General features: G+C 38.0%; 1 protein-coding gene across 8 annotated transcripts in view; it reads left to right on the forward strand.

Annotated features, from left to right (window-relative positions):
• TYW3 (tRNA-yW synthesizing protein 3 homolog) overlaps window positions 1-15,269 on the forward strand; it is a 65,034-nt gene that overhangs the window by 23,553 nt on the left and 26,212 nt on the right. For 4 of the 8 annotated variants that reach the window (XM_050768315.1, XM_050768345.1, XM_050768185.1 and 1 more), the window contains exons 4-5: window positions 828-899; window positions 4,359-4,492. In XM_050768315.1, the coding sequence (XP_050624272.1) occupies window positions 828-899; window positions 4,359-4,492 (206 nt within the window). The other 4 variants (XM_050767857.1, XM_050767933.1, XM_050768255.1 and 1 more) reach the window with 2 other exon arrangements.

Here is a 15,269-nt window from a genome sequence, read left to right on the forward strand (position 1 = left end):
TATATGTATATATATGATATTTAAACCAGGGAATCTCAAAAGGAGAGCATGTACTTAGATCAAGATTTCTCAACCATGGCGCAGCTGGCATTTCAGATCAAATAATTATTTGTGTGGGGGCTGTCCTATACAATGGAGAATGTTTAAGCTGCATCCCTGACCTCTACCCACTATTTGCTAGAGATCCCCCTTCCTCTTCCCTTGAGTGGTGACAACTTAACAACAAAAATGTCTTCAGACATTGCCAGATGGCCCCTGGGGTTCAAAATTATTCTTGCTTAGGAACTACTGAGCTAGAGAAAAGAAAGGACCCACGTCTGCTCCCCAGGGCTCTCTAACATTTAGAGACTGATAAAATAACTTACAAAGCCACCCCAGTCGGATCAGAATTTTTGTGCTTTCTATGCTTTCTTCTATCATTTCAACAAAGATTTTTAAGCAATAGAAAGGAAACTGAGAAACATTTTACTTATTTTAAAAGATTTTGTTTTGTTTATTTTTATACAACACAATTAGAAGAATGACTGTTTTTTGGTTACATTCTGCTTTCTGGAAGCAATCACTAGCCAAATGTCACTGTTTGTGATTGAATTCTACTTTTACTCTTTCTCAATGACATGTCTGTAGTTCATATTTAAATACTTTTCCTGATGTTAGGAGTTTGATCAAAGTCGTTTTTAAGCATAGTCAGTATTGGCTGGCCAAAAAAAAATTTTTAAAAACCTTAATAGGTTTTAGAGTCATATATGCTTCTGTAGTTTGTGGAGCTAAACAGATGATCTGATTACCCACAGTATCAAAATTTAACAAGTTTTATTTTCTTACAGCATTCCGTGGCAATAGATTCTGGTTTCAGGAACTCTGGCATAACAGTGGGAAAGAGAGGAAAAATTATGTTGGTAAGATATTTTGTCAAAGAGCAATTTTTTTTAGTGTAAAGTGATCCAGAGATTGAATAACCTAATTAGACTCCTTCCTTTAATGTCTCCTTTCTCAAATCTTCTTGCCATTCTCTTACTCATAAACCTTCAGTGACTTACTCCTTCCTACAGGGCTAAGTCCAGAGTTTAGATTTACATTTGAGGTCTTATTTTATAATATTCTTCTCCATTTACTTTTAACCTGATTCTTAACTCTGCCCTCCTTATTAAGTAGGCAAAGCCCAAAAGCACTGTGACATCATGGAAAGAGTCATAGAGAGTGTACTGATACCTGCTGGATCACAGCTGTACTGTGTGAATTTGGGCAAGCTCCTCGGTCCCTCAGGTTTTGAATTTTCTCAGCAGTATCAGTGGTCCAGCAAACTACTATCCTAGGGCCACATTCAGCCCACATGGGGCCAGATCCCACTATACTCATTTGATTACTTATTGTCTAAGGTTGCTTTTGTGAGACAATAGCAAACTTTAGTAGGTGTGACAAATACTATATGGCTTTCGAAGTCAAAAAATGTTTACTATCTGTCCTTTTAGAGAAAAGATTTGCCGACCTTTCGACTAGATGATCTTTAAGACTTGCTTTCTTTTCGAGTCCTTCTCTAGGCAAGCTAGCCTTTAGGTATTTTGCCCTATTCTGATTTCTTGGTATTTACTGTTTGGCATGGCATGTTTTTGAACTATCTGAGATTACCCTCCTTCTATCTTCCTATACTCTCCTATTTTCTACCTATTTTTAACAATAACGTATTTCCCAAATAGGGGTGGATGACAAAAGAGGACACCCTTAAAGCATGGCTAAATAGAAAATCAAAGCCTGGCCGGATGTGGTGGCTCATGCCAGCACCTTGGGAGGCCAAGGCAGGCAAATCATGAGGTCAAGAGATTGAGACCAGCCTGGCCAACATGGTGAAACCCCATCTCTACTGAAAATGCAAAAATAAGCTGGGCTTGGTGGTGCGCACTTGTGGTCCCAGCTACTCAGGAGGCTGAAGCAGGAGAGTCGCTTGAACCCAGGAGGTGGAAGTTGCAGTGAACGGAGATCACACCACTGCGCTCCAGCTGGACAGAGCGAGACTCTGTCTCAAACAAAAAAGAAAAGAAAATTAAAGCCCGTGGTACTGGTTTGTGTCCCCATCTCACTCTTTACTCCATCTAGTAACCCAAGTGAAAACAGCCATTCTTTCACCTTCTTCTTTGTTTCCATATTCAATTCATTATAGGTCCTATCCATGCTGCCCCTTGTTTCTAATACTTGACCCCACCCTAGGTCTTCTGGTACTGCCCAGTCCTCAGGATCCCTAACCTCAGTCTTTAACATTGTCTCCTGACTAGTCTTCCTACTTTGGGCCTTCTCCTTGAGTCCGTCCAACCAGCGCTATCAGAATCCCCCTTTAAAAAGCTCAGGGCCTCGGCTTGGTGCAGTGGCTCATGCCTATAATCCCAGTACTTTGGGAGGCCAAAGTGGGTGGATCACCTGAGGTCAGGAGTTTGAGACAACCTGACTAACATGGTGAAACCTCATCTCTACTAAAAATACCAGAATTAACCGGGCATGGTGGCATGTGCCTATAATTACAGCTACTTGGGAGGCTGAGGCAGGAGAATTGCTTGAACCTGAGAGGCAGAGGTTGCAGTGAGCCGAGATCGTGCCACAGCACTCTAGCCTGGGCGACAAAGCAAGACTCCGTCTCAAAAAAAAGAGAAAAAAAAATCTCAGGTCCTCCAAACATTTTCCTGGTATTCAAGGTCTTACCCAGACTATTTTGCATCTACCTGTTTATGTTCATCTCCCACTTACATACTTATGCTCCAGCCACATAGAACTATTAGTTGTTTTCCAAGGGTATCATGCTCTTTCATATCTCTATGCCCACAGATAAGTTGTCCCTGTGGCTGGACTCTGGCTGGAGTTCTTCCTCTGCCTTCCTCTCCTCCTCCTCCGCCTGTTTTTTTTTTTTTTTTTTTTTTGAAATAGAGTTTCGCTCTTGTCGCCCAGGCTGTAGTGCAATGGCTCGATCTTGACTCACTGCAACCTCTGCCTCCCAGGTTCAAGTGATTTTCCTGCCTCAACCTCCCAAGTAGCTGGGATTATAGGCACTTACCACCATGCCCGGTTAATTTTTGTATTTTTAGTAGAGACTGGGTCTCACCATGTTGGCCAGGCTGGTCTCGAACTCCTGACCTCAGGTGATCCACCTTCCTTGGCTTCCCAACGTGCTGGGATTACAGGCGTGAGCCACCATGCCCAGCCCCTTCTTAATTTTTCTGTGTGTTGAAATTGCACTCATCCTTTAAAATCCCAACTCAATTGCTGCCTTTCCCATAAAACTGAGTTCTTAGACTCAGTTAGTTGCTTCTCTTCAACATTTTCTTGCCATTGTGTGTGTATGTGTGTGTACGTACATGTACCATGCATGCATGTGTGTTTCGTCTTGTCATAACTCTTAAAGTCAGAGGTCATGTTATAGGCACCCTGTATCTTCATGCCTTATAGGGAGCCTAGAACATTGCAGATGCTCAATAAAAGTTTATGGAGTGGCCAGGCACGGTGGCTTACGCCTGTAATCCCAGCACTTTGGGAGGCCAAACGAGTGGATCACCTGAGATTGGGAATTCAAGACCAGCCTGACCAATATGGAGAAACCCTATCTCTACTAAAAGTACAAAATTAACCAGGCATGGCACATGCCCGTAATCCCAGCTACTCTGGAGGCTGAGGCAGGAGAATCGCTTGAACCTGGGAGGCAGAGGTTGCCGTGAGCTGAGATCGTGCCATTGCACTCCAGCCTGGGCAACAAGAGCAAAACTCTGAAAAAAAAAAGAAAAGTTTATGGAGTGAATTTTTATTCTCATAATAATTTTTACAGCATTTGTATGGTTGTTCTTAACCTCTATCCAGTGTTTGCCTCTACTTGGAACACGTTGACTGTTTCATCAACAGGGCTATTAAGACTGAACCCTAAAGCACTGAGAAGCAGCTCCTGTGTATGATAGAGGAGGCGTGGTTTACTCTTGTAGCCGTGCTCTGCTCCAAGAGCACTGAGACTCTTTGGCATCCAGTTCCTTTTGATTTTCCCTTGAGATTTCCGTTGAGGTTTTATTTCTTTAAGTTGTGTATTATGGCTTTCTAAGCTATAGTGAGATTGAAATTGTTAAAAGTTATTTGATTCTTTGATATCATCTGCCTCTCTGAAAGATAATGTATAGAATGTCTTTCTTTAGAAATGACTGTAGATGATGGAAAAAATTTTATTTAATCTCCTTTAACTGTGTTCAGCTAAATTCTATCAAAGCACTAACCTAACTGCTGTAATGGAACTAAAGTATGTTCAAACACAGCCCTGACTGGGACTTTTCTTGAGTTATTTTCAGTGTCTCTGGTATCTAAGTCTTCATATCTAAATTGTTTTTTCCTTGTAGGCTGTCCGGAGTACACATGGCTTAGAAGTTCCATTAAGCCATAAAGGAAAACTGATGGTGACAGAGGAATATATTGACTTCCTGTTAAATGTGGCAAATCAAAAAATGGAGGAAAACAAGAAAAGAATTGAGAGGTATATTAACTGGGTATTTCCATGTTATTCTTATATGCCTAGGTCATCTTTGAAAACATTAATACATACCATCTTCAGTTTATAATGCTAATTGCTCATCTATTTGTAGATAATTAAAAAATACTTTTATTATCATTAATAATAAAAAGATGATCAAAGTAATAGATGAGAGTAGGTCAGGCTGCCATGGGCACTAAATGGAGCATACGGGAGAGGCTTTCTGGGGAATGGTAGGGCACATGACCACCAGAAGCCGGCATAAAGGGGAGAAACATAATCATTCCAGAAAGAGCCCAGCACCACAGGAACCGTAACTGATCAATTTGAAGGCGGCCAGGGAAGAGGTGCCCATTGCCCCTAGATGTGACCTATCAGAGATTACCTAGACTTTCCTGTTTAGGGGAACAGCCTGGTTGACTTTTTGTCTGATAAATATTTCACTTCTCTGGCTTAGGCTAGTTTAATACCAAACTCTTGTCATGGATTAGATCTAGAATTGCCGTAACTTTCTAAGTAGGAAGGTATAGCTTTCACTTCACATCTCCATACTTCTTTTGTTCTTCATCGTTACCTCCTGGCAAAGGAAACTTTTATATTATTTTCTTTTACAACTTTTTCTTAAGAATAAAGATTTTATATAAAGTAGTAAATATTATGCTGTCTTTCATATATGAAAGTAATGCCACTGACCTGCCATCAGCTAGATGCACAGTTTTGAGTTATCCAAGGAGTAATAGCCATTTTGATGTCATTTATAATTTTCTTTTTTTCTTCTCCCCACCCTTTTGGCTACCTCCATTCAGTCAATCGCTGCCTGAATATCTCTTCAGTCATTCTGTCTCCATCCATACTGCTGCTTTTCTCCTTCACAACCATCGCAATAGCCTCATTCAGGATGCTTCTAGGATGCCTGTCTGCTAAGCCATTCTTTATCAAATCATGTTTGTAAAGTGCAAAGGATTCCTATTGCTTAACTTGCATGCTTAAGATTCTTTAATACTTAGAACTTTTTTTGAAGCATTGAAGGCCAGGAGTGCTAGTGGTGGCAGTGTAAAAGGGTGAAGTGAAGTAGAAGTAGGCCACCGAGGCAGAACTGGGTTCAAATCCTGGTTCTGAGTTACTCAGTCTGGTTCCACCAAATTGCTCAACTCTCTGGACTTCAATTTTCTTATCTCTGACTTCTGGGAAATACCTATCTTAAAGAATAATTATTATATTCATTAGGTAGTGTATTTATAATGACTGCCCTGACCCTGTTATGTTTTGGACTCTCAGGACAGGATAGCCCTTCTCCATCTTTGATTGATGGAGAATAAACCTATAACCATAAAAATATCACCATCCAGGCTTTCTCAGCTGGGGTTCCTCATTTGAACCACACAATTCACCAAGTTATTTGAGTGACTATTTTCTGAATTCTCTCAAGGATTTTATGTAACATGTACTATTTTAGATATGTTGGAGAGAAGTTAATTCATTACTTACAATTGATGTCTTAGGGTACTAGAGCTTAATTTTCCAGCCACACCCTGGTTGAGAAAAACCAAAAACCTGACCACAAAATGCTTTGAGCAAGTATTCTAACTAAAGTAATACTTTTAAATAAGCAACAACCCACTCCACCAGACTACAGACTACTATACGTAAGTATTTACTGGTACCATTCCATAAGTTTACCACTTACTAAATTGTAATCCAGTGAGACTGTTTGCTAAAACATAGGAGGTAGCAAATCAGTTTTCTCCATTTCCTTACTTGAATTTTAACAAGCTTATAAATAGAGCCCAAGATCAACTAACTATACACCTGGTGAAGTTAATTGAGCCACATTCACCAACTATAAAATCAAATTATGCTTAAATCCATTGACTCAAAAATATGTTTTGAGATTATAATGTGCATGCTGCCATTAAGAGCCATGCTTATCATATAAAATCAGGGAAAAATTAAAGAAGGGTAAAAATGTCTTAAGATACTGATTAGAAGATTACATGTGAATTTAGAAAGTGAGAACAAATTAAGGAGCTCCTTTGGGAACAGCTGTATGTTCAACCAAATGCAGAGAAAGAGTTATTCTTCTGATGTTGACAAGAGAAAAAAATACTGGAGGTGATGAGTTATGCAATCAGACATTAATTAAGTACTAAGATTGGTTTGCCAAAGGACCAAAGTTTCACAATTCAGAGAATTTCAAAAACTCAAAAACTCTTGAGAAACATTTCAGCAATAAGAAATATTGTAGAAATGTGAAAACTAGACAGGTAAAATATTTTTAATAAAAAGAAGGCCTTATTCATGAGAAACAATTCCTAAGCCCACTTCTTAGTGGGAAGAGACTTATCCATTGGGTTCCTGTTTCTGGAGCTGTCAAGACAAGACCTTCAAACAGCAGCCTGCTTTATAAACAGCTAATTTGGAGACTGGAAGAGACAGGAACTGGCACCAGATGTAGGAAGACAATCCATACATAACGATCTAGAGAACTTTGGATAGCTATTGACTAACTACAAGAGGAAGGCTATCTTTGAATCTGTTAATAAGCAGTCAGCACATGGGTCAGATGAAACCACCATCTGGCTATGAGTAGCATAAAACTAGCCATGTTCTTTTCACCAACTGTGTAATGAGAAAATATTACATAAAATGCATAATAAAAGGGCAGAATATATTGTCATGTAATATTGTTGATAAAACAAATCTGGAAGAAAAGTAATTGAATCCACTTTCAATGGTTGATTTTTTTTTTTTTTACTCTATTTTGTGATAAAATGTACGTAATAGGAAATTTACCATTTTACCAGTGGCATTAAGTGCATTCACATTGTTATGCAACTGTCACCACTGTCCATCTCCAGAACGTTTTCATTATCACAAACTAAATCTCTATTCCCACTAGACACTAACTCTCCATTCCTCATACTGCATTCCCCTGGTAACCACTATTCCATTTTCTCTCTCTGTGAATTCCAGTATTATAGATAATTCATCTAAGTGGGATCATACCATATACATCCTCTAGTATCTGGCCTATTTTACTTAGTTAATGCAGGATTTATCCATGTTGTAACATGTATCAGAATTTCGGTTCTCTTTAAGACTGAATAATATTCCATTGTATTTATAGACTGCATTTTGTTATTCATTGATCTGTCAATGGACATTTAAAGTGTCTTTGCCTTTTGGCTATTGTAAATAATGCTGCTCTGAACATCACTGGTGATAAATGATGATTGATGGTGATTGTACAAGTATCTGAGTCACTGCTTTCAGTTCTGTTGGATATATACTCAGAAGTGGTATAGTGTAATCAAAGAAAGCTTCACGGAAGAAGTCACTGAGCAGGGCCTAAAATGCAGGCAGGGTTATTATATGAAGAGCTCTGCGGAAGGGGGAAATAGCATGATAGATAAAAAAGAACAGCATGAACAAAGGAGAAAGAGATAGTGCTATGTTTTGGCTTTGTCTCCACCCAAATCTCATCTTGAATTCCCATGTGTTGTGAGAGGGGGCTGGAAGGAGGTAACTGAATCGTGGGGGCAGGTCTTTCCTGTGCTGTTCTTGTGATAGTGAATAAGTCTCACAAGATCTGATGGTTTTAAAACTGGAAGTCGCCCTGCACAAGCTCTCTTCACTTGCCTGCTGCCATGTGAGACATGCCTTTCACCTTCCACCATGATTTTGAGGCCTCCCCAGCCACATGGAACTGTAAGTTCATTAAATCTCTTTCTTTTATAAATTGCCCAGTCTCAGGTATGTCTTTATCAGCAGTGTGAAAACAGACTAATACAGTAAATTGGTACCAGTAGAGTGGGGCACTGCTGAAAAGATACCCAAAAATGTGGAAGCAACTTTGGAACTGGGTACCAGTTCCAGGCAGAGGTTGGAACAGTTTGGAGAGCTCAGAAGAAGACAGGAAAATGTGGGAACATTTGGAACTTCTAAAGACTTATCTAATGGCTTTGACCAAATTGCTGATTATAATTTGGACAAGGAAATCCAGGCTGAGGTAGTCTTAGATGGAGATGAGGAACTTATTGGGAACTGGAGCAATGGTGACTCTTGTTAGGTTTTAGCAAAGAGACTGGCAGCATTTTACCCCTGCCCTCGAGATTTGTGGAACTTTAAAGTTGAGAGAGATGATTTAGGGTATTGGGCAGAAGAAATTTCTAAGCAGCAAAGCATTCAACAGGTGACTTGGGTGCTGTTAAAGGCATTCAGTTTTATGGATCTTTGTTCCATTTTACCGGTTGTTTTGGTACCCTAAGGACCTAGCTTTGAATTCTCAGGTTCTTTAACGGTTGATTAAAGTAAGGCATGCATTCTTTTTTAATTACTTTTTTTTTTAATGTGATGAATGGCATCTGTTATTTGCCAAGCACAGCACTAGATATCAACGTGTACAGTGATGAGTGTGTAAGTTCTTGAAAATGGGCAGGATATGTACTCATCATGTTGTATATGTATTAGAGTTAGGTGATGTATTTAGGAATAGGTGGATATTTGGAGTTTTCGAGTTTTATAGGCTTTGTAAGTAGAACTTAGCCTGTTTATTGAATCAAACAAAGATGAAAATTGGTCCAAATAGAGATCTATTCTGTAGATATCAAAAATTTCCTGCCATAGTCTCCCATTATAATAGGACATAAAAGTAAGATGAGATCTCTGCAGTGGCAAGGGGGTTTCTTAACTTTCAGATCATTCTAATTTGGGACCTAGGATAATACATTTATAGTTACATTTTTAATCTGGGGTTATTCATTCATTTATTCAATATAGTCTTACTGAGGATGCCAGCACTCTACTGCATGCTAAGATATAACAGAAGACAGATCCTTGGTCTCTTGAAGTCTATATTCTATAAAAGTAGTCATTTTTGATAACTAATTCTCTGGGTACTTACATATATCATCTGTAATCCTGTGACAACCCTGATAACTACAGGATAATAATATCCAGCTTTATAAATGTGAAAAATCAAGACTGTGGGAAATTAATTGGAATTAGCTGACATCCTCTTTCCCAAAGGAATGTTGGTATCAAATGCATGCAACACACCAGCTGCCTGCTGCCTTCCAACATAGACTGAAGGCTACTGTGTCAAACAGAGTTTTGTGTTAGGTGTTAACATGAGGGTAGAAAAGAAACAAGGCCTGGTTTTCAGAGAGCCTACAGTTTATTGTATCACAAAACTAACACTAAAACTCCAATAGAAAAATGAATAAAGGGAAAGAATAATTTACACTAAATATTCAAATAGCTAATAAATGAGAAACATTCTATTTTACTTACAAAGAGATGAAAGTTAAAATAATGCGATATCATTTCCACTCATCCAGGTAGAATGTACTTTTGGGTAGGAATATTGAGTGTATGGGTGTAGTGATCTCTCTCAAGTGCAGCTATTAGAAGCATATTTCTCTGAATATCTATTGTGGAAAACAAGCAGTATTTATCAAGAGTCTTGTAATGTTTATGCCCTTTAACCATGTAATGATATTTCTAGGTGTCTGTAGTAAAGAAGTGGCTAAAAACTCACATCACTTTCAAAAATGCTTACCACATTTTTGTTTGTATCAGGAAAATTTTGAATATAAATAAAGGCCAATCTAGGTGACATAATGTTATACTGCCGTTCTCAATAAATGTTAAATTTGAAAAAACAATGTAAAACTTTATATGTAATATTCTAATTGTGAAAAAATAGGTATATGGATTAGTAAATACATTAATTCAGACTACATTAATAAACTGAAAAGAAAAATATTGAAAGCAGTTATTTCTAGTTATGTAGAGGTGATCTGTATTTGTAACCCCATATATTACACAAATTACCTAAAATGAGCCATTACATTTATGTAATTATAATTCCATTCTTTTTTACCCTCTTCTTCGACCCCTACATTTGGGATGGAAATGAGGTAGGACAGAGATTGTCAAGAGGTGATTCCAATCCAATTTTCAGGGCTGTTCTTAAAGAACTAAAGTGCATTTATTTCCCTATAAAACATATTATTCATTTGATTTATTTTATATTTATAAAGCTAATATGGGACATAGTCAGATTTACATAACTTATAAGCTCTTGGTGTATTTCCATCATTTGGTTTCAGTACACACAGATATAACAGTAGTACTTATTTCTTTACAGGTTTTATAACTGCCTACATCATGCTTTGGAAAGGGAAACTATGACTAACTTACATCCCAAGATCAAAGAGAAAAATAACTCATCATATACTCATAAGAAACAAAGAAACCCAGAAAAAGCACATGCCCAGTGTATTACTAAAGAAAATGATAAAGAACTTGAAAATGATGATGACGATCTAGGAATCAATATTACCATCTTCCCTGAAGGCTACTAAGCTTTGGTTCTGACGTGTCTTGGTCGTAACCTTTCTAGTAGGTTTTATAAAGCTGCTCTTTATAAGAGTATTTTAGTTTGTTGAGTGTACCAGCCATTTAGAAAAATAAGATGTAATTTCTCTACATTTTAGAGAAACCTATCTTATGAAAATAGATGTCTTTTTAAAATAGCTTTGTGTGTTTGCTCATTGAATACTGCCTTTTTTAGTCACAGAGATTTATTGCAAAAATAAAATTGTGATTTTTTTAATGACTCTTTATTTGTTTTAATGTCTACTTCTGTAAAACAGGAAAACTAAGTACACCTTTTCAAGAAAGGCTTAACATCAGAGATGTTTAAATAAAAATTATAATAATATTGCTTTTAACTTTGAAACCTCCAGCCTTTAAAGGAGGGGTCAAAGTTTGCTTCTGTTGCCATGGAGTCCAGTAACAAGTTTTTTCCTCCCTTTGGACTTTGTGGATAAAGAAACTGATACATTTTTGTTCAGGACAAAATATCTGAACCCTCTCTCCCCAGCATTTTTCACAAACCAGAGCCTACCACTGACACAGTCTCTGTGAAACACATGGGCGTCGTTTTTCACTAAGCCTGATGAGAAGTGACTACTAAGACCAAGCATCCTAATAGAACGAATGTGCTATGAAAAATTTTAAGGATCAAAAGCCTTGGGTTTGAATTCTGACTTCTACATGGAAGTTAGAGGTCCTTGAGCAAATCATTTAATTTCCTAGGGCTTCTATTTTCTCTTCTCCATAATAGTGATTCTATTACCTGCCTTATTTATACCATAGGAGTGTTGCCAGTATCAAGTTTTAAAATGCGAAAGCATTTACTAATAGATCATTATGCACATCTACTGTTTTAGGATAAAATGAGAATGAGTTCATACTGTTTTTTCAGAATGTACCAAGTCATAAAAATATATATTTAAAGGGAAATTGCTAATCATGGAACTAATAAATTATAAAAATACTAGAGTGTCAAATTATAAAAGGTAGTGAACGTTGAGTTGTGATTTGGGCATTTCCTAATATTGTTATAGTTTATCTAAGTTAACTACGTGAATTAGATTTGCCCCCCATTTGCTTGTCTTAACAGGTAGCAGTTTGTATTCTCATTTTCCAAATAGGTAGAATTCGTGGACATCTGTTGTCCTCTAAATAAAATCAGAGGCAGTGTCCAGGCAGCTCTGAAGTTATTGTCAGGTTTTTTTCTTTTTTTTTTTTTCATTGTTCTGGACTGCTCTCTTTGGGGCCTATAAAATAAGATGCTGATATTTACTGACCTAATTTCTTTTAGTATTCCCACAACATTTAGAACATCTTCAAACAATCTTTTGTTTCATTGTTTGAGAAACGACTTCCCCTGAGTCCTCGATCTCCTTGCTGTTCTGCAGCATGTGGTGCTGTTGGCCATTCTTGCATTCGTGATCTGCCCTGTCAGGGCCTTCCTGAATGCTGTCTTCTGAATCACCTCGCTGTTTATGGCAAGTCCTTGGTTCTTTTTCCCTCCAATACTTGTAGCAGTTTTCAACATTTATTGCATCTTGAAAAAAATATAAAAAGAACCCAGGAATCTCCAGGGAGGGACACTAGGTATTATATATACATACATACATATATATATGTGTGTGTGTGTATGTATATACTCAGAAGTGGTTTTAATTGTAAACCAAAGGGTAATAACTTTGTAGGCATTACCAGATGTCTGTCTTTGGCTCTCATTTTGCATTTCTTCATCCCAGCCATCACATTAATTCCAGTAGACTTAACCCATCAGACGGTGATTCCCAACTTTCTTGCCCTGACTGGCCTCCTAAGCTTTGGCTAACTGCTGGATCTCTCCAGTAGAGCTGTTATTTTCTAAAACTTTTCTCTCTTGTTAGACTTCTCCTTTCCTTGGGCTAGAGAGAGCAGCCCTTGGTTGCGAATTTTTTTTTTTTTTTTTGTCTGAGCCCATTGACACTTTCAGTTTGCTGGCTTTTGCAGTGCCTAGTCTAGGGTATGTAAGGAGGAAAAACAAAACACGGGAACTTGCCACTGTGTTGTTCTTCAGATCCCCCAAATCCCTATCTGGTCCACTTTCTTCTCTCTACCTGTCAGAGTCTTATGTTTGTTTTGTATACAATGCTCAGAGTATTTAGTTGCAGTCAATAGAAGGAATAGAGAAAAGTATGCCTATTCTATCTTCCCAGAATCAGAAGTCTAATTTTAAGAAAGTACTGATAATATCAAATATCAAATTGTTGGGGTACATTGTTGAGGACACTTTTGCAAAGCCATTCAGATAGCCACGGATTCCTTATTTCAATGCTGTGCCCCATCATCCAGCCTGTGTGCTTTGCTGCTCTCGCTTCAGGCTACTGGATCCTCTCCAGCCTAAAGGAGAGAAGGAAATCCCTGGAAGCCTGTATCCCGTGCCCCCCACCAACCATACACACACTCATTGTCTTTCCTGCACCCCCCACTACACGTGCACACACTCCTTGTCTCATAAGCCAGTAATGACAAGTGTGGAGCTTCAGACTATCACTTTGTTGCCCAGAGGATAGGCCCTGCTGCAGATCTTCCAAAGCAGAATCTTAATCCTGGAGCCTAGGAATCTTTATTTTTCAAACAGCTCATCCAAGTTTTTCTGATAAAATCAGCCCAGCACTTTTAGAACTCACTGATAACAGACTTATTCCTGAAGACAGCATTTGAGAAGAAATTGAAGATTTTCTAATGAAAAAAAAAAAGGGGGGGGGTCACATGAACAGATGTTGCGGTGTACCTGTGCCATAGATTTCGTGCGTACACTTTATAGGAGAGTAAGCAAGAGCTTAGGTAAGCTATAGTCCTTACCATTGGGTCTAAGGCAGTGTCCAGGAAACCTTGGCAACTTGTTCAGCTGTGTAAGTTGAACTCTGTACCACTTGGGAGGGAACATTCCCCTAGACGACAATGTCAATGGCGCTCATTGAAGTTGTGCAGTGCACATCCTTATCTACCAACATATACAGCAGCCCTTCTGGGAAGGGAGTTTTGTCAGGAAAGGATACTCAGTGTCAGAATGCCTGGAGCATTTCTTCTAGTCTAGTGGACAGAATATGGAAATATCTGCCTGGCAGTACAGTAAATGAAAAGAGAAATGAATAGTAACAAAAAAAAAAGTTATAAATAAGAACCATAGGAAAGACAGAGTGCAGGTGGAGCAAGCCTATCCTGTGGTGAAGTGACAACACATTCTACAGTGTTAAAATCTCTCTAAGAGGCTCATTGACTTTTCTTCACTCATTTAAACTGATCTCCAAAAGAACTATGTATTTTAAAGATTCCATAAACTGACATGTGAATGAGGACCAAGAAGAGAGGGGCTGCTTGCCAATCTGTTTATGTAAGGTAACAGAATTACTTTGGTTAGTAGTGAGGAGATACCAGGTGCTGGCCATAAAACTGAGAAGACATTGAATCCCATTCACTCCTTAACATTCCTTCATATACAGTCATGAGCTATGTAACAACATTTCAATCAATGATGGACCATATGCCATATACCATATGGTGGCCCCGTAAGATTATAATGGACCTGAAAAATTCCTATTGCTAGTGATGCGGTCATTGTAAAGCTGTAGCACAACACATTACTCACATGTTTGTGCTGACAGTCATATAAAACTGTGGACCATACAATTATGTACAGGGCATAATACTTGATAATAAATATGTTACTGGTTTATGTATTTACTATGCTATGCTTTTTATCATTATTTTAGGGTATACTCCTTCTACTTAAAATGTTAACTGTAAAACAGCTTCTGACAGGTCCTTCAGGAAGTACTCCAGAAGAAGGCATTGTTATCATAGAAGATAACAGCTTCCTGTGTGTTATTGCTCCTGTAGACCTTCCAGTGGGACAAGATGTGGAGGAGAAAGACAGTGATACTGAGGATTCTGACCCTGTGTAGGCTTAGGCTAATGTGTGTGTTTATATCTTAGTTTTTCACAAATGGTTTTTCCAATGTTAAAAAAAGTAGAAAAAAAAGCTTATAGAATAAGGATATAAAGAAATATTTTCTATAGCTGTATAATGTGTTTGCTTTAAGCCAAGCATTATTACAAAAGAGTCAAAAAGTTTTAAGAAATTAAAGTTTATAAACCAAATGTTCATTATAAGCTAAGGTTAATTTATTCTTGAAGAAAGAAAAAATGTTTAATGAAAGGTAGTATAGCCTAAGTGTACAGTGTTTATAAAATTTATAGAGTAATACGTTTATACAGAACATCCTAGGCCTTCACATTCACTCACCACTCAGTGACTCACCCAGAGCAACTTCCAGTACTGCAAGCTCCATTCATGGCATGTGCCCTGTACAGGTGTGCTATTTTTCACCTGTTATACCATATCTTAATTGTACCTTTTCTATGT

The sequence above is a fragment of the Macaca thibetana genome, chromosome 1 (assembly GCF_024542745.1).
Source record: "Macaca thibetana thibetana isolate TM-01 chromosome 1, ASM2454274v1, whole genome shotgun sequence".
Taxonomy (NCBI): Eukaryota; Metazoa; Chordata; class Mammalia; order Primates; family Cercopithecidae; genus Macaca; species Macaca thibetana.